The following is a 23,087-nucleotide window of genomic DNA, read 5'->3' as shown; positions in this document are numbered from 1 at the left end:
GTCGTTTCAATTTTTCGAAATGCATAACACTTGCCTCGCATGATCTTTCTACATCCTATATGATAAATAAAGCGGTAGAAAAGTGTATTTCTCTCTGCATATTCGTCGTCGTCGAATTGTGTCGCCGGCGGTGACGCCACCCTTCACCGGCCCGTGTACACCAAGGAAAAATGGATTTAAAGTTCTATAAGCTGCCGGAGAGGAACCAAACCGGAGACCATAGCATCAGACATTCCTGTGGGCTGGGCTGCGGACCAAACAGCCCTGCAAAACCTGCAAGGGGTCTGGGTCCTCTCTGATTTGTTGTTGCATGCCTATTTTGTCATGTACAACGCGGAGCTAGGATCCGCGTGCCCATGACGACCATGAGTGCTCGCTGCAGAAATATGCCGTAGCCTTTGTTGCCTTGTGCTGCTGTGCACAGGATTCCTTTTGGATAAAGAGGCATGTGACGATGAGCCTTTCTGGCCTTCTTGTTATCAACAACATACTTTGAAGCTGATCTAAAAAAAAAACACTTTGAAACTGATTGTGTTTGCATTTTTATTTCCTGTGGGAATTTTCTGATTGTTCCATGAAGCTTTGGAGTTGCAGGCATAACCAAAGAGCAAAGCAGAGGCGCAATACCTGAAACACTATCCTTGGTTCTTTGCGAGCTCCAAAGCAACGAACACAAACAAAGCGGTATGTTCATAAACACCAGCGGCGCCCATGGTAATGTAAACCTCTGGTATATCTCGTTGCAGGAACCTCCACGCATGATGCAAGCACGCCGGGCACCCAGGCCCAGCTGAAAAAGATGCTCGGCTGACTTGACGCACATATACTACATAGGCCAGGGGCGAGATATATATACTTATTAGTATTCTCATAGAGAATACATATGTTATAAATAAAAATAAAACTTGAAGAATCACGCTCCTTTACAAACATCTCTCCTGTCTTTGCTCTTTACAACTGCTAGTAGCAAAACCGAAAGCTCATGCGAGATATAGCTTAACTAAATTAGTAATAGTCTTCATCCTCGTTTTCGTCGTCGTTTTCGCCGAATTGACGGGGCCTCCAGAACCTGGAAACCTCCTCCCCAGCCAAAGGTATAGGGGTGGAAGACCTCAGGAAGTCCCGGTAGTGCAACACGCTGCCTTCCGGAGAGCTGCCTGCCATGACCATCCTGCACCCGTCCAGAGCCATGGCTGAAACTGTGATTCTCCCTCCCGATCTTGCAGGCTCGCCACAGCTTAATGTGTTCAATAGTTCGCCTGTTCGCGTTTCCCAGACATGGACCTGGCCGTCTGATGGCACTCCCGTCACCACCTTGTACCGGTCCAAATGAAGCAACGTCACTGGGCCGTCTGATTGCATTTCCGTCACTGTGTTTGGGAGTTCTTGAGCCTTACGGATGTCCCACAGAAGAGCCCTGGTCAACAAACAACGGTTAGTAATTTAGGTTTAATGATCTTGATCAAAGTAGAAGGAAAAACGAAGAGCATTGGTTGCAAGGATTTTGTGATATTACTTGTTTTTCGTGCCGGTACATATTAACCATTCAGACGGCAGCATCTCACAAGAAAGTATTCTGTGGTTGTGGAGTGCAAGAACCGAAGCCTTCTTCATTGTCCGCAAGTCAATCGCTGTCACTTCAGATCCAGTGGCCATGTAGCAAAGGGATTCATGGCACTTCATTGCAATTGGTGGGCCGCTTGAGTTGATGTGAGTGCTGCCTACACATGACGATGAACCACTGGAAGGAGCCACGGTGTCCCAAATTTTAACCTGATACGACATATATCAACATGAAAAGAATGCAACATGATTCCTAACCAAAAGGACTATGTAAACAGCAGAAGAGATTGCCGCAAACAAATTAAGGTTCAGGTATACTTTTTTCTTATTGTGGTTTACCAGATATTTGTTACAGATGTTCCACTACCTTTGAGTCTTTGGAACTGCTCACCAACAGGGAGGACTTATGCCTGCAGAGAAATAGATGGGAAAAGGGGTTAAACTAAGAAATAGTTCCGGTGATGATTTTAAGATGTCATAACATGTATGAGTAGTTTCCCCCCTTCAATACAAAAAACAGGTACATGAAGCTGTGCAATGTAAGAAACATATGCTGCAACTACAGTTTAGAATCAAATAAATTGAAATCATTACTTGATTGCCAGAATATGGAAGTACGGGATAACAGCATATTACGAACTGCAGCGTTAAGATACTTTGACAGCACATACCGAGCAACAGATAAAAATGACAGTGCCTTTTCATGGCCATGAAATGTTGCTATTAGAGGGTGATTTTTTGCCCTTGTACTCATAGACCATAGGCGAACAGTACAGTCTTCCCCTCCACTTGCAAGTACTTTAAATTCACCGTCTGCAAGCAATTTATCAGCCAGAGCAGTGACAGGTGCTGAATGGCCCTTGTAACAGCGTGAGTGACCCTACATATAAAAATGTTGAGAACCGCTCATAACATCAGTTTCTGCATCCAATGCAGATAAACCTGCCTAAAAGGCATGTATGCTATGCACTCATAACACACAAGTTGGACAAGGTTTTTTTGTAAAATCAAACAGAAAAGCTTGCGATCAGCCAATCATGAAGGCCTACATTTGTATATCACATTACAATGGGCAAAACCTTCATCAGAGGGGGTAAAACCCATATCAGACACTAAGAGCGGACACTTTTCATAAATAGACTGTGGAAACTTGAAAAAGGAAGCAAAGTGTAAGTACTGTTGACATTCATCTATGCACGGATGTTTCTCAAAAGAAAAATATTATAAATACATCTTAAGAACCATTTAACCACTGCAGATGTGATTTTATAACTTACGTTGTCCAAATTCATGCTACTTTGAATAATAATGAAGTCGTGCCATCTCAACCTTTGGCGACATGTATATGGGCACTGTGGCTTTCAAACAATACTTTGACTGCATGGCAAATCTAGAAGCACCTAAGCATACTGGGAAAGTGGGAAGAGGCTAGAAGCAGCTAGGCTGATGCAGTAAGAGGCTAATTTTGGGAAGGAGTGACAAAAAGATGTGGTACAAGATCACAGCAGTATGTTATAGCGTCGTGTTGAAGCACGTGGAAGGCTGACTAGCTAAGTGAGGGCACACAGCAGCAAAACCTTGTATGATATTTACTGAAGCTGGTGCAGAATGAAGGGACTCACAATGCCATAGGAAGAACCAACCATGGTATAAATGGACACAAGAAGCTAGGAATAAAAAGGAAAATGGCATGACGATAGGTGAGGCGGATGCAAATTGATCCCATTTAATTTAAGTTTTCGAGTAAAATGCACCAACAGTCCCTAATAAACTATTAATATGTTGATCTCCGCCCCTAAACTTACTAAACGAATCATTCAAAATCCAAACCACTCTATTCAGTGATGATCTGCTTATTTGGCATCTATATGGAACCCGATTTTTCCAACTCATACTTCATATCATCGTTGAGCCCCACATCAAAACAATCAAAAGAAAATTACATGAGGACCCACGTCATCCCCTAACATCTTCCTCCCCAATCTCTCTCGACGGTCCAGACGAGAGCTCCAGATGGGTCATGGAGGATGAAGAGAGACATGACCACATAGGCAGGCATATGCTAATTACTGAGGTTGGGACCTCGAGTGACACAATTAACAAGTTAAGGAGCTAAATATGCAAATTTAAGTTTAGGGAACAAGTTTGAGGACCACTGGTGCACTTCAAGTTTTCTAACCAAAGAGGGTTTTCATGTTGTGATACTTTCATTCTGGAGATGTCCCCTCAAAGCATGTAAAAAGTTGCTGATGTTCATATGCAAATGACCATGATGTAGGCAAGGACAGCAGCATCAACAGGGCACAGTAATGCTGAAATGAGGAACCTTCCAACAAAGACGGATTGTTCTGTCTGTGCTTGAAGTGACTAATGCCTTTTCATTTTTTTGTGTATCACTTCGAAACAGTGGAGTATCACTCAGTGAAAATAATCTGCACGGTTAACAAAGAATACTTTAGAGATTTCAAGTACTGCTATTTGAGCTGTTAAGGAGGTGGACATAACGAGCACACTAGCAATGCATCGTGCACAGTACTGTTGTTGTAGCGTAGACACATGGGGAAACTACGGGAGGGACTCATGATTCAGGAAAAATGACTCAAGTATAAACATAACTATAAGACAGTGAAAGATTGAAATTTTACTCTCTTCATCATTATTTTTTGGGATTAAACTTGCAATATCAAGGGGTTAATTGGCAACCCTTATCTCCGCACGGTCAAGCATAATTATGATAACATGAGACTTAGTTAAGAACAAGTGCAGCATTACATAAACTGTCCTGACTTTTCAATAGATGGCTAACCATAGAAAAAGTTCTTTGTTTTATAGTTACCTCATACAAGTGATCCTTGCACCATGATTTCTGTGGGTCTCCACCACTTCAGCTTCTGGCCAATCAACACTGAGTTTTTTGGCTACTGGACCCTGCACGAAAAAATTACATGTCAATGATATGGAGCTCTCCTGCATGTTCAAGACAAAAAAAAAAGGTATTGATACTATGACAGTCACAACTACTTAAGAAAAAGAGCAGACTTGCTCAATAAAAGAATAAAATAGATATTAATACTTGTACTCACCTGACACACCCAGATGCAGTTCCTATCCAGCATTAGACGGCTGGGTGTTGCTTCCGCAGGATTTAGGTGATAAATAGCGGATAGGGGATCATCAAATTTCATTTGATGTACTTCAGTGTGCCTACGGATGTATAGTTCTCTGAGCCCCAAAGCTCCACGTGGCACTTCCTCAAATGGCCATTGATCCCTGAATATTAAAATAATTACATGAAAGAAAAATTAAGTAGACTATAAGATGAACATATCATTTTTTACAACAACAACAACAAAGCTTTTTTATTCCCAACCAAGTTTTTGGGTAGGCTAGAGACAAGACCCAACAAGACAAACAATCAGGGTATAAAAGCATAAGGAGGTATGCATAGGTTGATTTGTTAGGAGTAATGCACCCAGAGATTTTCTTTCAATATATGTCACTATCAAATTTAATGTATACATTAAAAACAATATCATGTATTCATGTGCATAGACTTTAAAAGTAACATATCAACTCCATGGACAAAATTACTTGATCCATTTGAAGCTGCTCACTGCTATTCGGAGCTTCAACATCCTAGTTTGTAAACATGGAAGATAGCATTTCTTCCCATCATTAGAAATTTGCAACAAAATGCAGGTCATTGCTGAAAGACACCGGAAAAACTGATCCTGCCATGAACATCTCAAAATTGTGTATATTTGCTGGAGGTCACAGTAACTCTCTAGTGTCCAGGAGCAAAGATCATGCCTTGTGGCAAAATTCGCCGGATTGGGCAAAACAGAATTCCAACATAATTACCCAAAGAAGATAATTGTTAATCAGAAATAAATGACAAGCTCAGCCAGGATGAACTTCACAGTCTCTGATTCGAAACAAAAGCAAATGGAAGATTTTCCCGCTACAATTAATGAACATCCAGAACCCAAACTACTACTCTTAAGTTTGTACCTTCCTATGCCCAGCTGCTGCCACCCACCAGAACAATATATGTTCGAAAACCCCTTTATTGTCCCCATGTTTCCTCTGCAAGCACATGCTTCCCAAATTTTTATTGTCCCCATCAAAGCTTTAAATGGCATCCATGATATAACTCGATAGCATCGGCCTGGTAAGTAAAAAAATCTCTGCCAAAGTTTCCACCTTGCACTATCTCCAAATTCTGACCAGGCGGCATATGCTGCCTAAACTTTGCCCCAGGTGAAGGCAAGCGCGTAACGATAAGTACCAACGCGTGATGAATTCCAAATCCGGAATCATACGAGGCCGGAAAGTTAGAGTAACGACCTGAAGAGGCGGTACCAGACGGCGTCGCAGTAGGCGGCGGCGCGCAGGGGCCGGCAGGCCATGGCGAGGCTGGAGACGTCGCGGGCACCGAGGTAGCCGGCGCAGTGGGCCAGCACGTCGCCATCGAGGTCAGCGAGCGTCCGCACCGGCGGCGCCGACATCGCTGTCGCGGGCGACGAGAACCCTATGGCCAAACGGCGGTGGCCACAGTGCCGGGCGGCCCGGCGAAGGGAGGGACGGCACCGCAGTGGAATTTGTTTTGTTTTCTAGTTCGCCTAAAATAAACGAGCAAAATCACGAGATCGAGAAGCTTCTCTGTCACACCCTCTTTCCCGGGGCATATAAACTGAGGTAATATAAACTCTTGTATTTTTCAAAAAAAATGCAAATAAACTTAAAATGAACTTTTTCAAAAAAAATGAGAAGGCAATTTGAGATTGGGCCACTAATACCAGTTTGAAAATGAGACATTTGCCAAACAAAAAGGAACTTAATACAATTCACTTGGAAAGTGTAGATCATAAAACTTGTTGGAACCAATATAAAAATAGTAAAAAGTTAAAACACTGCATCATGTCATAACACTGCCGTTGCCGGTCCCAAGCCCGCGATGAGAAAATGTGGAGGGTTGTGTTAGGTTTGGCGAACCAGCGTAAAAAATCAGCCACTCTAATGGAAATGAAACCCATAAGAAATTCGTTGGGGCGTAACCCTCTTAGCGACGCGCTACATCGGAACCCGGGTGTGGTGTTAAATGGGCAAGGGCCGGGTCGTCTTCCTCTTAGGGGCGCGTCGTATCGTGATCCGGGTACGATGATAAGTGAGCAAGGGTCGGGTCGTCGCAGCCTCTGTGGCGCGCTACATCTGCGCCCGGATGTAGTGAAAAATGAGCAAGGGTCTTCGCATTTCTCTCGACGGGTGCGAAGGGTAAGGAAGCTAGCCGAGCCAACTAGGATTCGTCTAGGTAGTTGGAACGTAGGGTCTCTAACAGGTAAGTTAAGAGAGCTAGTCGATGTAGCAATTAGGAGGCGTGTAAATATTCTATGCGTGCAGAAGACTAAATGGAAGGGCCAGAAGGCGAAGGTAGTGGAGGGTTCTGGCTTCAAGCTTTGGTACACGGGGACAACCTCGGGTAGGAATGGTGTAGGCATCTTGATCGATAAGAGCCTTAAGGATGGAGTTGTAGATGTTAGGAGGCAAGGCGACCGGATTATCCTAGTGCGGTTGGTTATTGGAGATTTGGCTCTGAATGTGATCAGTGCCTGTGCCCCTCAGGTAGGTCTTAGTGAGAGCTCCAAGAGTCAGTTCTGGGAAGACCTTGATAGCATGGTTAGTACCGTGCCTATCAGTGAGAAGCTCTTCATAGGAGGAGACCTCAATGGCCATGTGGATGTGACTAATGTAGGATATGAGCGAGTACACGGGGGTTTCGGGTATGGTAGTAGGAACGAGGGGGGGAGGATGTTTTGAATTTTGCGTTGGCCTACGACCTGCTGTTAGCGAATACCCTCTTTAGAAAGAGGGAGTCCCATCTAGTGACCTTCCATAGTGGACAATACTCGAGCCAAATCGATTTTATCCTTGCTAGGAGAGAGGATAGACGTGCCTGCTTAGATTGTAAGGTAATACCTGGGGAGTGTGTTGTCCCCCAACACAAGCTTGTGGTGGCGGATTTTCATTTTCGGGTACGTGCCCACCGGGACAAACGTGCCAAGATTGCGAGAACGAAGTGGTGGAAGCTTAGAGGGGAAGAGGCTCAGACGTTTAAGGAGAGGATGCTAGGCGAGGGGCCTTGGGAAGAAGGAGCAGATGTAGATGATATGTGGCTAAAGATGGCGACATGTGTTCGGAAGGTGGCCTCAGAAGTGTTTGGTGTGAGTAGGGGAGGCAAGCAGGAAGTAAAAGAGACTTGGTGGTGGAATGACGAGGTGCAAAGGGCTATTAAGGAGAAGAAAGAGTGTTTCAAACGCCTTCACCTCGACAAGAGCGCAACCAACATCGAGGGATATAGATTAGCGAAAAGGTCTGCAAAGCGAGCTGTAAGTGTAGCGAAAGGTCAGGCTTTTGATGACCTGTATCAACGGCTAGGTACGAAGGAAGGAGAGAAAGACATTTATAGGATAGCTAGGACCCGCGAGAGGAAGACAAGGGACATAAACCAAATCAAATGCATCAAGGATGGGACAGGTCGACTTCTGGTGAAGGATGAGGAGATCAAGGACAGATGGCGAGAATACTTCGACAAGTTGTTTAATGGGGAAAATGAGAGTCCTACCTTCGAGTTGGACGACTCATTTGATGATACCAACAGACGCTTTGTGAGGAGGATTCAGGAGGCAGAGATCGGGGAGGCTTTGAAGAGAATGAAGGGAGGTAAAGCGATGGGTCCCGATGGCATCCCTATTGAGGTGTGGAGATGCCTGGGCGAGAGGGCGGTAGTATGGTTAACTAAGCTTTTTAACCTAATTTTCCAGTCAAACAAGATGCCGGAGGAATGGAGGAGAAGTATATTAGTACCGATCTTCAAGAATAAGGGAGATGTTCAAAGTTGTACTAACTACCGGGGGATTAAGCTGATGAGCCATACGATGAAACTTTGGGAGAGGGTTATCGAGCATCGCCTAAGAGGATTGACAAGGGTGACCCAAAACCAGTTTGGGTTCATGCCTGGAAGGTCGACCATGGAGGCGATTTTCTTAGTACGACAGTTGATGGAGAGATATAGAGAGGAGAAGAAGGACTTACACATGGTCTTTATTGACCTAGAGAAGGCGTACGATAAAGTACCGAGAGACGTCATGTGGTGGGCCTTGGAAAAACACAAAGTTCCAACTAAGTATATTACCCTCATCAAGGATATGTACAAGGATGCGATGACTTGTGTTCGAACATGTGATGGCGATACCAGTGACTTTCCAATTAAAATAGGACTACATCAGGGGTCAGCATTGAGCCCTTATCTATTTGCTTTGGTGATGGATGAGGTCACAAGGGACATACAGGGTGATATCCCTTGGTGTATGCTCTTTGCTGATGATGTGGTGCTAGTTGATGAGAGTAGGGTAGGGGTTAATATGAAGTTAGAGCTGTGGAGACACACGTTAGAGTCGAGGGGTTTCAGACTGAGTAGGACCAAGACCGAGTATATGATGTGCGACTTTAGCCCGACTAGGCATGAGGATGGGGACGTTAGCCTCGAAGGTCAAGTGGTGGCCAAGAAGGATACTTTCCGGTATCTAGGATCAATGCTTCAGAAAGATGGAGACATTGATGAAGATGTTAGACATAGAATTTCAGCCGGGTGGTTGAAGTGGCGGCAGGCTTCGGGCGTCCTCTGTGACAAGAAGGTGCCACAGAGGCTAAAAGGTAAGTTCTATAGGACGGCGATTCGCCCAACGATGCTATACGGTGCTGAATGTTGGCCTACAAAAAGGCGACATGTCCAGCAACTGAGTGTAGCAGAGATGCGTATGCTGCGTTGGTTCTGCGGGCATACAAGAAGGGATAGAATCCGGAACGAAGAGATTCGAGATAGGGTCGGGGTGGCACCTATCGATGAGAAGTTGATTCAACATCGGTTGAGATGGTTTGGACATGTACAACGGAGGCCTCCCGAGGCGCCGGTGCGTAATGGAGTTCTAAAGCGGGGCGATAATGTAAAGAGAGGTAGAGGTAGACCTAGACTAACTTGGGACGAGACGGTTAAGAGAGACCTTAAGGAGTGGAATATCGCTAAGGAATTAGCTATGGATAGGAGCGCTTGGAGATTAGCAATTAATGTACCTGAACCGTGACCTTTGTTACTTTTTGTTTAACCCCTAACCCTTCCTTTGGCTTGTGTACTTTTTATGTTTCTTATTCTTGTCTTCTGTGGGTTTCATCTCTAGCCTACCCCAACTTGCTTGGGACAAAAGGCTAAGTTATTGTTGTTGTTGTTGTTGTACTGCATCATGTCATCATATAAGGGGGAATATGGAGAAATTCATAAAAGTTAACACCGATTATTTAAACAAGATAAAGGGTGTAAGATAGGAATTAGGGTAGAGGATGAGCTAATCCCAGACCCATCTTAAAAATATAAGACATTTAGGATGACTTAATAGTTTAAACATATATATAGTTAAAAATGAGTATTACTTTTGTACCATCAATGGAATCATCTCTAGCAGAAAAAGGTTGTTTGGCCGCTTTTGTTTTATGCACTCAAACTAAAGTGAAACCTACAAAATAAGAGCTTCTTCCTGTAATTCATTTTGTGTGAGAGAGGAGCCATGATTTCTTTATATTTCTATTATATTATGTTCAATTTTTTAACAATTAGATCAGCATATAAAAAGTCACGTAGCTATGAAAATTGAGAGAGGAGAAACTTTTAGGCGATCGGAAATTAGGGATGTTGCTATAAATGAGAGGAGAAAATGAGAGAACGCAATATATAATTGAGCTTTGGATTGACTCTCTCTACTCTCTCTCTCTAAAATTTCTTTATTATTTTTTCGGACACATGCAATACATGCATTTCTTAGCATTTAGTTAAGAGGAGAAGTTTATTTCGAAAAAGAGATAAGAAGAGGAGGAAAGGCCATCAGATAATCAAATTGACAGTATACCCTTTTATTGTCTCATATCAAATGGTACAAAAGATAGAATTTGCTGTCTAGAGTAGTATTAACCAAGATAATGTGACAAATAAATACAAATAAAAGTAACAGCAACATTAACCAAACAGAAGCATCTTTTGTGTCACCATCCATCTCCCTGCAGTCATTTTGCCATTTCAGCTATAAAAGGAAAGTTCATGGCAGGTCTGCCTTCATGCCACGAACGAACTCCTCGGAATGCTCCTTGGTGACGCAGCTGGCGAGCATCCGCGTGCCGTCGAGCGGCAGCGGCGCCTTAAGGATGACGACGGAGGCGATGAAGTCGTTGTTCACCAGCGGGCCGGCGAACACCGGCGGGCCGAAGCCGTAGTCCACCTCCGAGAACCCGAGCTTGCTCCAGTCCGAGACGTAGATGGACTCGTAGTTGAAGGTCATCTGGAACGGGTCCTGGTCGGTCTCCTCCTTGGCGAACTGGAAGAACTCCACGGCCATCCTGTCCTTGGCCTGCCGGATCATGTCCACGACCTCCATGATGGACGAGCCGAGCACCTTCTCAGCCGGCGCGGACATCTTCACCGGGAAGATGGAGTTGCCGTAGTATCCCCTGTCGAGCTTGAGCAGGTGCCGGACGCTGGCGAAGAAGCAGAGCTTGACCTCGGCGTTAGGCTCCAGGTTCAGCGCCCGGGTGCGGCACTGCCAGAGCTTTGCCGTGAGCACGTCGAAGCCCGAGCAGAACTTGCCGCTGTGCTCCTTGTACTGCTTCTTGAGGCCGTCGAGGTAGCCGGTGGGGAAGTCGAGGACGATGTAGTCCAGCGCCAGCACGGGGAGCTCCGGGAGCGGGCCGGGCTTGATCTTGGGGTTGGGGAACTTCTCCCTGTCCCAGACGGGCTTCACCTTGGGCTCCGCGAGCCCCCGCGCCATGTCGCCGACGGCGTTGATGAACTGCGCCGCGCCCATGCCATCCGCCGACGCGTGGTTGAACCGGAGCCCCATCACGAACCCGCCGCAGGTGAACTTGGTGATCTGAGACAATGCAAGAATGTCATTCAATCAATTCAGCACTGCATTTCGAGCCCGAACAAGACGGCATGCTACTAGTCTCTACAAAAACATTATCTTATTTCCGAAAGATCTCTACGAAAACATTCGGTCGGAGCTTCAACAAACTTCATGTAAATCCACACCTTGTTGGAAAGTGGAAACCGAGCATTGTTAATTGGTTTATTCAGTATTGTCCTGCAAATAAGTTTGCTTTACCGAAAGAGACCAGCTTCAAATCCGAACCAAGAAAATCCATTGCCACTCTGTCTAGTCCTTCCACGGGTCCACGCCATGAGTGCTAACATGCCAAAGCCAAAGCATGATGGCCATCACGCGGCGGCAAAGCACCCACAGCCGCAACCAACAGCACTAAAGAGAGTACTTCAGCACATGCTACAGTACCCGAGAACGGTTTCCACGAGCGGTCTACACACGACACATCTCATCTCCAACAACCCCCAGCAACCCTGTCGGTGGACGAAAGTATCCAAAAGCAGAGAAGAAGCCGAGAGCCTTGGCTCCAAAGCAACACATTACACATCCACTTCGTAGCTAGCTCGCACACCACCGCTAGTATCTGGCAACGACAACAACTGGTCAGCTACTAGTCAAGAGCATGGCCAGTTCGGCACGCCTCCCCTCGGACGGGCCACAGAGCCCGTGCGTTCAGGCTGTGCAAACCCGGGGAACGGAATGGACCAGGCCATCCCGGTGGTCCGTCTCGTGGCCGTCGCTTTCGGTTCTGGCAACCAAGTCCGGCCGCCGTCTACGCAAAGCGCGGGCCTGCCTAACAAACCCACCAAACTCCCCGCGCGCGCCGCACCCAGGAGGCCCGGAGTCGAAGCAATGCCACGCTGATGCTGCTGCCGCAAGGCCAGTGATGCCAGTGGCTTTCTGTCTGCGAGATGCTCGCAGATTGCCTTTGCTCGGCTGCTGCAACTGCAAGCCTGCCTAGCGCTGGATTCTAGTAGCTCTAGTATCAGTGTCAAACCAGCTCGGTTTTTCTCTGGCCGGCGTGCAGCTGTGCAGGGGAGAAATTTCGAGGCCATTTTTGGCGGCGCCTGAACTGGGTAGTTCGTGGCGTTGGCGCCAGACCGCGCGCGCGCACGACCGCACGGCCGTGTCCAGATCTGCCGGCGCCACGATTCAGCACGAGGCCATCCGCGCACCGCGCCAACCGCCAACTACGTGCGTCGGTGCGTGGGCGTCTCCGCGCAAAAACTTGCGCGAAACAGAGCAATCTCCCAACAAACTCCAAGCCATTCATTGTAAACGTCATGCGGCGACTAGGCGGCGGCGAGCGAAACCACTGTTCAAGCTAACCGTTGATTACTAGCCGTGCATCCTACTATTTCTTTTTTTCCCCGAGCGGAAAAAAAAATTGGAAACTGAAAATGTGATCGTGCGACGAGGGGTCAGACGGCGCGTGGGACCCACGTGGCAGCCTCCTTAACCGACACGGTCAACCTCCCTGGCCTTGCGAATTCACCTCCCCACCCTGGAAGCCCCCTTTGACCTCTCTCGCCTCCGCTCCCCGCTCGCCTCGCCCCGCCTCCCCTCCCCAGATCTACCGCGGATGCGCGGCCGGATCTGGCAAATCCCTCCCGCACGCAACCGCAATCGGCCGGAGCCGACGCCACCCGCGCCCACGCGTCGCGCGTGCTTCGCTTCGCGGATGAGCAAGGCGGCATCGGATAATCGGATTGGGTGGCTGGTCAGGTTACCTGCATCATCATGATGGTGTTGTGCGGCTCGACGCCCCAGCGGTCGTCGCCGGGGTAGGGGACGAGGTCCTCCTTGGGCAGCAGCAGCGGGCGCTCCAGGAACCGCACGTCCTCCAGGCTGCAGTCCGCCTCGGCCTCCGCGAAGTAGACGCCGTCGGCGGTGCAGCGGATGGCGGGGCACCCCGGCTCCGCGCCCTCCACGATGCGCCCCGCCAGCGGGTAGAAGAAGGCCAGCGCCTTGCCCAGCGCCTCGCGGATCACGGCGGGGGCCGCGTCCGCGCCCGACCGGAAGATGTGCATCGACTCCACCAGGCCCCGGTGGGTCGGGTACCGGTCCACCCACGCCAGCGGCAGCGTCTCCTCCGGGGTCGCCGACGCCGGCTTCACCGGGCCCTCCGAGATCCGCGTCACCTTGAAGCCCGCCATGTCCTCCGCACGCCGCCGCCGACGCCGCCTACTCTCCCCTGCTCTGCTCTATCTCTCGGGTCTCGGGCTTGTGTGGAGATGTTGCGGGAGCTTGGAGCCTCGCTGAGCTTGAGCTGGTCTTAAATGGAGGAGGAGCTGCCGAGCTATAGCTGGCCTTGCAGCCTGCGGGACTGCTCGGCGCGTGGGCGCTGGCGAGCGGGGCCCGCGGGAGAGCGCGCTGAATCCCGGTGCCAGTTCGGTGGCGGCGACGGCCGCGATCTGCCGCCGGATGGATGTTTGACGTACAGATGCCGCTTGCCGTCGAGGCAGAGGCTGGTGGTGCTGGATAGGATGTGGTCGTCATCTAGAATCTCCATGTGACAAACTATGAACGTGCTCGAGCAAATCCAGAGATCACTTAAAAACTTAAAAGTCCAGGGAGTGGTCATGTGCAAAGATCGCTTTCCCACATGTTTCCATTATGAAACATATACTAGATCAACATTTGATCGAGCCAAGTGAGTTTTTTTTCCCCAAGGCTGCAACAAATTGCACAGGCGCAAATCCGAAACGTACTGCAGTTTGAGTAGTCATGCTTCCTGCGCCGACAGAGTCTACGGGCAGTTTGGACACTGGAAAGGGCCTCTCACGCTTTCACCTGCATAGGAACCTTCCAATGGAGTATCTTGTTCTTCTTTTTTTAATCCGTGCCTTATAGGAAGAGGTGCTCAATTACTATTATCTTGATTCTAAATTTAATTTGACAGAGATGTTTAACCACTAGTATTCGTCGGGTCACGGGTGTGCATATTTTACAAGGCGATTGCAGGACTCATAATGCAAAATAAAAAAACCGACAGGCTTCATCGTCCTTGCATACGTGCTGTTCCAGTCAGATACACGAATAGAACACCGTTTACAATCTACTCGCACTACAGTGGTCTCGGAAAGGAATAAACTACTCCAACAACACACAACTTACCAATTAATTGAACTTGCATTTTTATGTCACCAACTTCTTTTGTTAAAAAAATTGTCAAATAAATCGTGCGTGGTTCCGAAGAAGGACGAAAATGGCATGTTTAATAAAGTTCGTTGCCAAACTCTGGTCAAATTTACAAACGGTCACTGATTTGAGCCGGCAAATGGATGCAGAGAAAACTAGCCTGAGTGCGTGCCCCGATGGAGACAACCGCGCAGCCGCCCTCGTTTCATATTGTTGCGAGGATAAGCATGTGCGGTAGCCAAGTTGACGCGCAGCTATTGGCAGTCCACGCGAAGGTGACCTCTCGTGCTGTCCAGACGGGACCTGTCGTCGGCGGCCGCCAGTAGGACGCTGTGCAGCCTCTGATGGCTGGGATCCATGGAAATGGATGGAATTCCTTGGTATCCAGCCAGCATGTGGAGTTGGTATGGTTCGGTACAAGCATGTGTTCTGAATGATGGAAGAGAACACACGATCTAGCACGTCAGTTTTTTTCTTTTTTATTCTGACTACTGCGATTATATTACACTACGTAGGCGTAAAATTCAGTAAGGCATAGGTTTCAGGTGACGACTCCATTGGTCTTCAGGCTGCTTCGTCAGGTTGGGTAAAGTCATCTTCTCAGATGATGTGGTCGCACAAACTGTGGCAGGCATTGCAGTTTAGGGTTTAAGTGCTGATCATTGCGACGTGCGCCCACGCGCATCCTGCCTTTACCCGCTAATTGATCAGCTCGCCGTTCGGTAACAGACATGGCACCCACTCACCATCAAAAGAAGCAACCACTGCGGCGCGCGCGGCAGCAGCTTCCTCTCTACTGTGCCGTCCGTTCGGCTGGTACGCAGCCCTGCATCAACGTGGCCTAGTTGCAGCAGGTGCACACTCTCTCTGACGAACAATAAGTTGAAGCCGTACGTGCTCGCCTTTCAACAGGGCAAGAGCAGTGCTAGCTAGCTCCGTGGAAGAGGAAAGCGAGCCATGCACGCGCACTGCACGGGCTGTTCTGTTGATTCGCTGGTCCTAAACCTTCTAAGGCTAAGCCCAGGTTGAATTGTAAAGCAACGTGCCAGGAGGGTCGCAAGGACAGAGCGACCCGAGTAAAGAACAGGTCGAGTGGAGAGCAGGACCATGCATGTCCCATGGATGCGACGCGCGCAGGCGCCAGACGTACGCGCTCTACGCTGCAAGCCTGCACGCAAGGGATGTTGACTCACTGGAGGATGATGCGGTGCCTAACTGCCTACTAGCACACTGATGGCTGCTGGTTGCTGTTTCCCTTTCGTCTTTTTTTTTTTTAACTTCAGCGGGTGGATGCGTTGCAGATGTATCACCGCAACGACCTAGGATTGGTCCTGATGATAGGGCTCCACGCCTTTATCCAAACGGAGATGATTGGTGCCGCATGCTTGCCTGATGAAATTAATATGGGGCAATGTGCAGTGGGTTGTTGCTTGCTTTGCAGAAAATAAAGATGTTCTACTGGTGCCTACTCACAGGGTTTAACAACTGAAAATAAAGCACCTGATCGAGAGAGCTCCCTGGCATCAGCTAAGTAACATTAGGTCTCTGTCTTACCGGCCGTCAGCCTGGCATTTTGCGATCGACGAGTTAGCTGAGAACCTGAGGAGTGAATCATGAAACGGACTACATTAAGCTGTAGCCTGAACGCCACTGTAGCGTCGGAGCTTCGTCTTCGTTGGAAGCTGGTTCTGCGGTCCATCCCGATCCATGGTGGTCCATGATGTCACCAACATGGTTGATTACACGCCTGTTTTAGAAGCTTACAAAGTGTAAACCTCGAACACGTTCCTGATGGATGTTTGGGCATATGGGCAATATGAATTTCCCACAAGAACGAAGCTCAACTGTAAGGGCTCATTTATTTGGAAAACGTACTAGGTTACCTTAGGAACTTTTTAGGCGGCAGCTTAGGAGCTTTGGAATAAACTTCAATCTCCAACTAGTAAAAGTTTAAACACAATCTGCTCTCTGACTAGTTCGTTCTGAAGCCCGAACATTTACCTTCCGGCCCACAGTGCTGTGGGAGAAAAATAATCCTCCTCGTTGCATGCCCCGTCTCCTCCCCTCCATCCATGCACAGAGCCCACAACCGACACCGTCAATGAGAATTCAGCCCAGTGAGGCGAGACAATGCGAATCCGGCCCAGGAACTGGAGGCGCAATATGGAGATATATAGGCATATAGCTCGCTCGTAGTAAACCCCGCACCGGGGCCGGGCGGGGTTTACTATGGACTATCTACTGTTGCTTTGCTGCTGGCCCACACTTCTACGTCTACGAGTACGTGCAGGTGAGCCACTACTTCATGAGCTGCCAGCCTGCCACTGTTGTTCTCTTGCAAGATTGGTAACTATATATCTTCCGTGTATTTTTTTAATATAATGGCAAGAGACTACTCGACTCCAAACAAGCAAATAAATTAGAATCCAATCAGAATAAAGACAATCATAAGATATTGTTTTGTGTGCATGTAGCGAGAACTTGCAAAGGTGGTGAGAGAGAAAAATCTTTGAGGTCTCAGTATGTAAACTTGTGGTTATGTGAGGGGATAACATCATCGTGCAACAGTTCAGTGAATCAAACTTTAATTCTCTGTTGATTGCTTTCATGGTCGGCGAAAAATGCTTTGCCGACTGACCGGACAGGGCGTCACTGATAAATATATATCCGCCGCCGATGATTTGCAGTCTGCTTTTTTCAATAAAATACGTGCTCAGACAGGGTCGCAAAGAATGATCTCTGCTGTCAATGATAATGTGTGTTGTGGCGTAATGCCTCTGAACCTCTCCACCGTGCACGGTGCGCGTACCAGCAGAGTGTTTGATTTTAAAAATAGTTGTCTAGTCTTGAGCACGGGTTTGAGAAAATATCTTACTTCTCAGTCTTCTCCAGTTGCTTTGGGCCCGTGTGACTCAGCAGGAACGCCGTGGCAGATTCGATTTCCCGTCACTGCTACAAGCCTTTCTTGGGAGATGCATGTGTGGGGACGATACACCAATGTCCACGTCGGCCAAAGCACATGCATGGCAAACTTGTTCCTTTCTTGGGCGCGCCGCGCGCGCATCTGACAGTAGAATAATTGAGTACGTGCAAGCAGGCTCTGCACCCATCGTCGTTGGCAGCGGCCGGTGCTCATGATCGAAGGCGTGTGATGACTGTGTGAGTGAGTCCATCGGTGACCAGTGTGACGGGGAGTGAGATAGTGACTTCCACCTAACATGTCAGTGACAGCGAGCACCAGTTGCATGCGTATTGCATGCATGGAGATGCACAGGCTGCATACTACAGGGACGCTTTGATTTGTCTCGTCCCGGCCTGGCATGCAACTGCTGTCGTGGCGCCGCGCGTGCATGTTCCATACTCTTCCGTTGCTCCGCACGCGGTCCACGGGGGCGCTTGTATTTCTATTTTGGATGAAATACTTGCTAGTAATTTATTACTCCCTCAGTTCAATTTGTAAATCGTTTTGTCAAATTTAGATTTACCATACTCTTCCGTTGCTCCGCACGCAGTCCACAGGGGTGCTTGTATTTCTATTTTGTACGAAATACTTGCTAATAATTTATTACTGTTCCAATTTGTAGGTTGTTTTGGCAAATTTAGATCTGTAGATTTTGCTATTAATCTAGATATATACATCGTGTCTACATATATAGTAAAATTTATATATCTTGATTTGGCAAAATGACCTACAATTTGAAACGGAGGGAGTACTGTTAGGCTAATGACAATGGGGGTTTCATAGGGAGTTTCATGGCATTAATTACCATGACACATCAGTATTTTTTTATGATGTGGCACTGATTTAATGAGGGAAGAGAAGGAACCAGTTTCATCCCCACGGCACTACGCTAACTCGTTTCCAAGACGTTGGAAATGGCGGGAAACGACCATTGTGACCACCGTTGTTTCATGGGGGATCCTATGCCACAGTAGATCAACTAGCATTTAATTACACTGGTTAGCTTTGGAAACAGTGAAATGAAACTCTCTATTGAGACATAATGTTTCATTCATCCTCTAAGCTGATGTGGCATTCTTAGAAATAGGGATATGAAATCCCCCACTGTGATTAGCCTTAGTAACATAAAAGAATGAACTAGTAGTAGCGCAGAAAAAACTATGTCAAAAAGAAGAATACGTGATGGCAGTGGGAACTCACCTAGCAACGGCAAGCGCGTCTTCGGGAGTGAATGACAATGTGCACAAAAAGTAAGAAAACTGAAGACAAACAATAGTTTCAATAGTTTGTGCAAGTGGTTGGTACCCGCCAGGAATCAAATGTTAGGTTTCATGTGCCGTATATCTTATTAATCTGGTTGTACTTCTTTTAACGATACTTTCTCCTTTCCAAATTATTGGTTATTTCAACTTTGTTCTAGGTCAAAATCCACTAATTTTAGCCACATCGATATGATCCGCAACATAAAATGAATTGTATTTATTTGATACTGTAGATGTTTTTTTAGGATCAACGGAGGGGGAGAGAATCCCTCCTGAAGTCATTCATTCATTTTTGTAGCCCATGACGGGCTGATGGAAAAGGGTTACAACAACCGTTAGTTTTACATTGCATTGCCAAATTAAAGAAAAACGGAACATCATTGGTCACCAACGACATGTCGCGCCTTGGCAGACGGCAACTCCAAGCTCTAGCATCACGATACTGTAGATATTAATATATTTATTTATCTGTAGATAAGCCAGGACCGTGAACACATAGGACTACATTATTATGGTCCCAATCACGTGGAGGTACACAAGTCATGGGCCAGCAAGGCCGCAAGCCAGACCTCGCTGAACAGGATTTTCGCGTGGAGGCGTCGTCGTCATACGTGCATGCATGAGTGGGCCGCGAGACGCACCAATCGCCGCCCATCACGAGCGATGCATACCCAACACAACGTCTCTCTGACTCTCTGTGTCTCATCCCTGCACGCATATATGTAGTGAGCTTACGATCCGTGCTCGCACACCCAAGCAAGCAAGAAACCCGTGGCCACCACAACACAAGCCTCGCTAATCGCCTCTGATCTCTCTGATCATCGCGTCGATCACACCACCAGGAAGCAGATGATGGCGGCCTCCGCCATCTCTTCCTGCCCGAGCCTCCCCATCGCCCACCGCCGGCCGACACACATCCTCTGCCAACAGCAGCTTCCGACCGGGCGCCGGTGGTTCTCTAACAATGCGGAAATTAACAGGCTCCAAGGCCGTAGTCGTTCTCGCCGTCATGTCGCCTCGGCGTCGACGACAGATCGGCCGGCCACCGTGATTGGCGACATGGCCCGCGGGTCTCAGGTGACAAAGACGTCGTCCGGGCACTCCGACGGGGAACTGGCCGCGCGGTGGCGGGAGATCCACGGCAGCGGCAACTGGGAGGGGCTGCTGGACCCCATCGACCCAGTGCTCCGCGCGGAGCTCATCCGCTACGGCGAGTTCGCGCAGGCTACCTACGACAGCTTCGACTACGACCGTTTCTCCCCCCTACTCCGGCAGCTGCAGGTACCCGGCCAAGACCTTCTTCCAGGACGTCGGCCTCGCCGGCGTCGGCTACGAGGTCAGCCGCTACCTCTACGCCACCAGCAACGACCTCAAGTTTCCCAACTTCGGGAACCCGAAGCAAAAGTCCGCCGACGACAAGCTGTGGAGCGAGTCGGGCACCTTCATCGGGTACGTGGCCGTGTCGACCGACGAGAGACGACGCGCATTGGCCGCCGGGACATCGCCGTCGCGTGGCGCGGCACGATCACCCGGCTGGAGTGGGTGGCCGACCTGACGACCAACCAGAAGCCCTTGGTCGAGATGGGCGTCCCGTGCCGGTCTGCGTGTTCTCCTTCGCGGGGCCGCGCGTCGGGAACCTGAGCTTCCGGAGGCGCTTCGAGCGGGAGCTCGGCGTGCGGGCGCTGCGCGTCGTGAACGTGCACGACGGCGTGCCCAAGGTCCCCGGCACGTTCTTCAACGAGGCGGCGTTCCCGGAGCGCGTGCTGCGGGCGGTGGACGCCCTGGGCGTCGGCGGCGTGTACACGCACCTGGGCGTGGCGCTCGAGCTCGACCACAAGGCGTCGCCGTTCCTCAAGTACACCATCGACATCACGTGCTACCACAACCTGGAGGCGCACCTCCACCTGCTCGACGGCTTCTGGGGCCGCGCGCGCGGCGGGGGGTTCGAGCCCCGCGGGAGGGACCCCGCGCTGGTGAACAAGTCCACCGACTTCCTCCGCGACGAGCACATGGTGCCGCCGATGTGGTACCAGGCGGAGAACAAGGGCATGGTCAGGGCGGAGGACGGGCGGTGGGTGCTGCTGCCGCGCCACAGGGACATCGACGAGCACCCGGAGGACACGGATCACCACCTGCAGCGGCTCGGGCTCACCGCGTCAAGCTGAAATATGGGCGATGCGCTAGGGTAGTTCGAACTAGCACGGAGACACGCACAAATAGCTCGGGTAGCTAATTATCTAGTGCTAGTATTTATATTTTTTCACTTAAAAATAATATTATTAATATGGGTTTGTTTTGTTGATTTATTATCATTGTTTTGTCTAATTTACCCAGTCTAATTTACCCAGACCGAGGTATAGTCTATTTTTTTATCATCAAATGATGCGTTGTGGAATATGAATTCATATTAAAACAGAATATATAGAGACATTTGTGTTGCTATTTATTGAAAGTAGAGTAATTCTTTTGTATCTTGTAATTTGAATTTTAGTTAGTCTTATTAGATACGCTGTTAAATTATGCTTAGACTTAAGAAGAAGATAAGGCGAAGTTTACGTGTTCTATTGCTAAGAGGGGTTGGCAAATCAAAGTATTTAGTGAAAATGATTAAGTTATTTATAAATGGAAGCCATAGTTGTTTGCAATTTAAATTGCTAATTGAAATTTCACAATGTCAATATGGAAAGATAAACTTGAAACTTCTGGCCGTCGAAATTCCAAGTTCATAAGATGCTAGCTTCCATTATAATAACCACCACATATTCAAACTTGTGCTCTTCTTTAATTTATCCTACAGCCACAACAGGAAACCATCTCCAATCTCCACATACAATGATCAACGGGGTACTCTCTCCCCTTCTTTGGTGCGTGGAGAACAGCAATTGTGCGCTTAGTCACTCATGTCAGTTGGAATACGCGGCCAATGCATTGCTGGCTAAACTATTATTTGTGCCCTGATGGGGTATGTTGCGCAACAGGCTCCCACGTCATGCGTTGGTCCACGGATGCTATACGGACCAATATGAATACCTCATGTTTTCCTTGTGCTGCTTGTCTTTCCTACGGGTCCCGTGGGCCGTGACCAGATCCCTCTGGGTGCCATCCATTGTCGTACCCCTCTTGCCACACCTTCTTGCGTATGGGTGTGTTCGGTAATCCTTAGAGAGGTCTAAAAAATAGCCCGTTCAATTAGAGGTATAAATATTTTAGATGTATATTAGAGGGGTGTTCGTTTACGGCTCTAAAATGACTCACCACGCCACGGCCGGAGCGCCTAACGCGCGCACGCGGGGGGAGGAGCACGCGGCGGCGCGCGGGGGGAGGAGCAGGGGCGGCGGCGCGGCTCGCGGGGAAGAGCAGGGGCGGCAGCGTGCGGGGGAAAAGCAGGGGCGGCGGCGCGCGGGGGGAGGAGCAGGGGCGGCGGCGCGGGGGTGTGGGGGGAGAGAGGGGGCGGCGGCGGCGGGGCAGGGGAGGAGCACGCGGGCGGCGGCGGCGGGGCGGGGGAGGAGCTCGCGGGCGGCGGGAAGAGCAGGGGCGGGGCAGGAGCTCGCGGGCGGCGGCGGCGGGGCGGGGGAGGAGCACGCGGGCGGCGGCGGCGGGGCGGGGGAGGAGCTCGCGGGCGGCGGGAAGAGCAGGGGCGGGGCAGGAGCTCGCGGGCGGCGGCGGCGATGCGGGGGAGGAGCTCGCGGGCGGCGGCGGCGGGGCGGGGGAGGAGCTCGCGGGCGGCGGGAAGAGCAGGGGCGGCGGCGGGAAGAGCACGGGGGGCGGCGGCGGGGGGAGGAGCACGCAGGCGGCGGCGGGGGAGGGGCGGCGTCGGGGGGGAGCAGGGGCGGCGGCGGGGGAGCAGCTTCGCGGGCGGCGGGGGGGGGGGGAGGAGCACGCGGGGCGGCGGGAGGAGCACGGGGGGCGGCGGCGGGGAGAGCAGGGGCGGCGGGAGGAGCACGGGCGGCGGCGGCGGGGAGAGCAGCGGCGGCGGCGGGAAGAGCACGGGGGGCGGCGGCGGGGGGAGGAGCACGCGGGCGGGGGGCGTGGGGAGACGAGCCGAGCGGATTAGAGGCGTTAGAGCCCTCGCGGGCTCTAAAATTTCTGGGGGTCTAAAAGTTACTGTGCGACGGGAATAGAGGGCTGTTCGTCTCCGGGCCTCTAAAGTTTAGAGGTTTCGCCCCATTAGATAGG

At 49.6% G+C, this 23,087-nt stretch overlaps 2 protein-coding genes and 1 pseudogene across 3 annotated transcripts; 1 reads left to right on the top strand and 2 right to left on the bottom strand.

The window, feature by feature from the left end:
- Positions 1–824: 824 nt before the first annotated feature.
- Positions 825–6,175, bottom strand: LOC112894369 (nuclear distribution protein nudF-like). Of its 2 annotated transcripts, XM_025962054.1 has the most exons (9): positions 5,911–6,175; positions 5,575–5,649; positions 4,647–4,833; positions 4,400–4,491; positions 3,890–3,995; positions 2,235–2,443; positions 1,931–1,973; positions 1,517–1,773; positions 825–1,417 (listed from the first exon to the last, which is right to left on the bottom strand). In XM_025962054.1, exons 1-9 carry the CDS (start codon positions 6,069–6,071, stop codon positions 1,006–1,008), a joined length of 1,542 nt encoding a protein of 513 aa, XP_025817839.1. In that variant the 5' UTR covers positions 6,072–6,175; the 3' UTR covers positions 825–1,005. The 2 variants fall into 2 exon arrangements, with proteins under 2 accessions (XP_025817839.1, XP_025817840.1); XM_025962055.1 differs by lacking the exon at positions 5,575–5,649.
- A 4,325-nt stretch (positions 6,176–10,500) lies between these two features.
- On the bottom strand, positions 10,501–13,810 carry LOC112894048 (acyl transferase 9). Its single transcript, XM_025961620.1, has 2 exons — positions 13,277–13,810; positions 10,501–11,534 (listed from the first exon to the last, which is right to left on the bottom strand). The coding sequence occupies exons 1-2, from the start codon at positions 13,700–13,702 to the stop codon at positions 10,707–10,709; spliced, it is 1,254 nt and encodes a 417-aa protein (XP_025817405.1). The 5' UTR covers positions 13,703–13,810; the 3' UTR covers positions 10,501–10,706.
- A 5,953-nt stretch (positions 13,811–19,763) lies between these two features.
- LOC112892854 lies at positions 19,764–21,076 on the top strand (annotated as a pseudogene).
- Positions 21,077–23,087: the final 2,011 nt, after the last annotated feature.

The sequence above is a fragment of the Panicum hallii genome, chromosome 5 (genome assembly GCF_002211085.1).
Source record: "Panicum hallii strain FIL2 chromosome 5, PHallii_v3.1, whole genome shotgun sequence".
Taxonomy (NCBI): domain Eukaryota; kingdom Viridiplantae; phylum Streptophyta; class Magnoliopsida; order Poales; family Poaceae; genus Panicum; species Panicum hallii.
The sequence above is the reverse complement of the archived record's forward strand: the minus strand, read 5'-3'. Positions and strand labels throughout refer to the sequence as shown.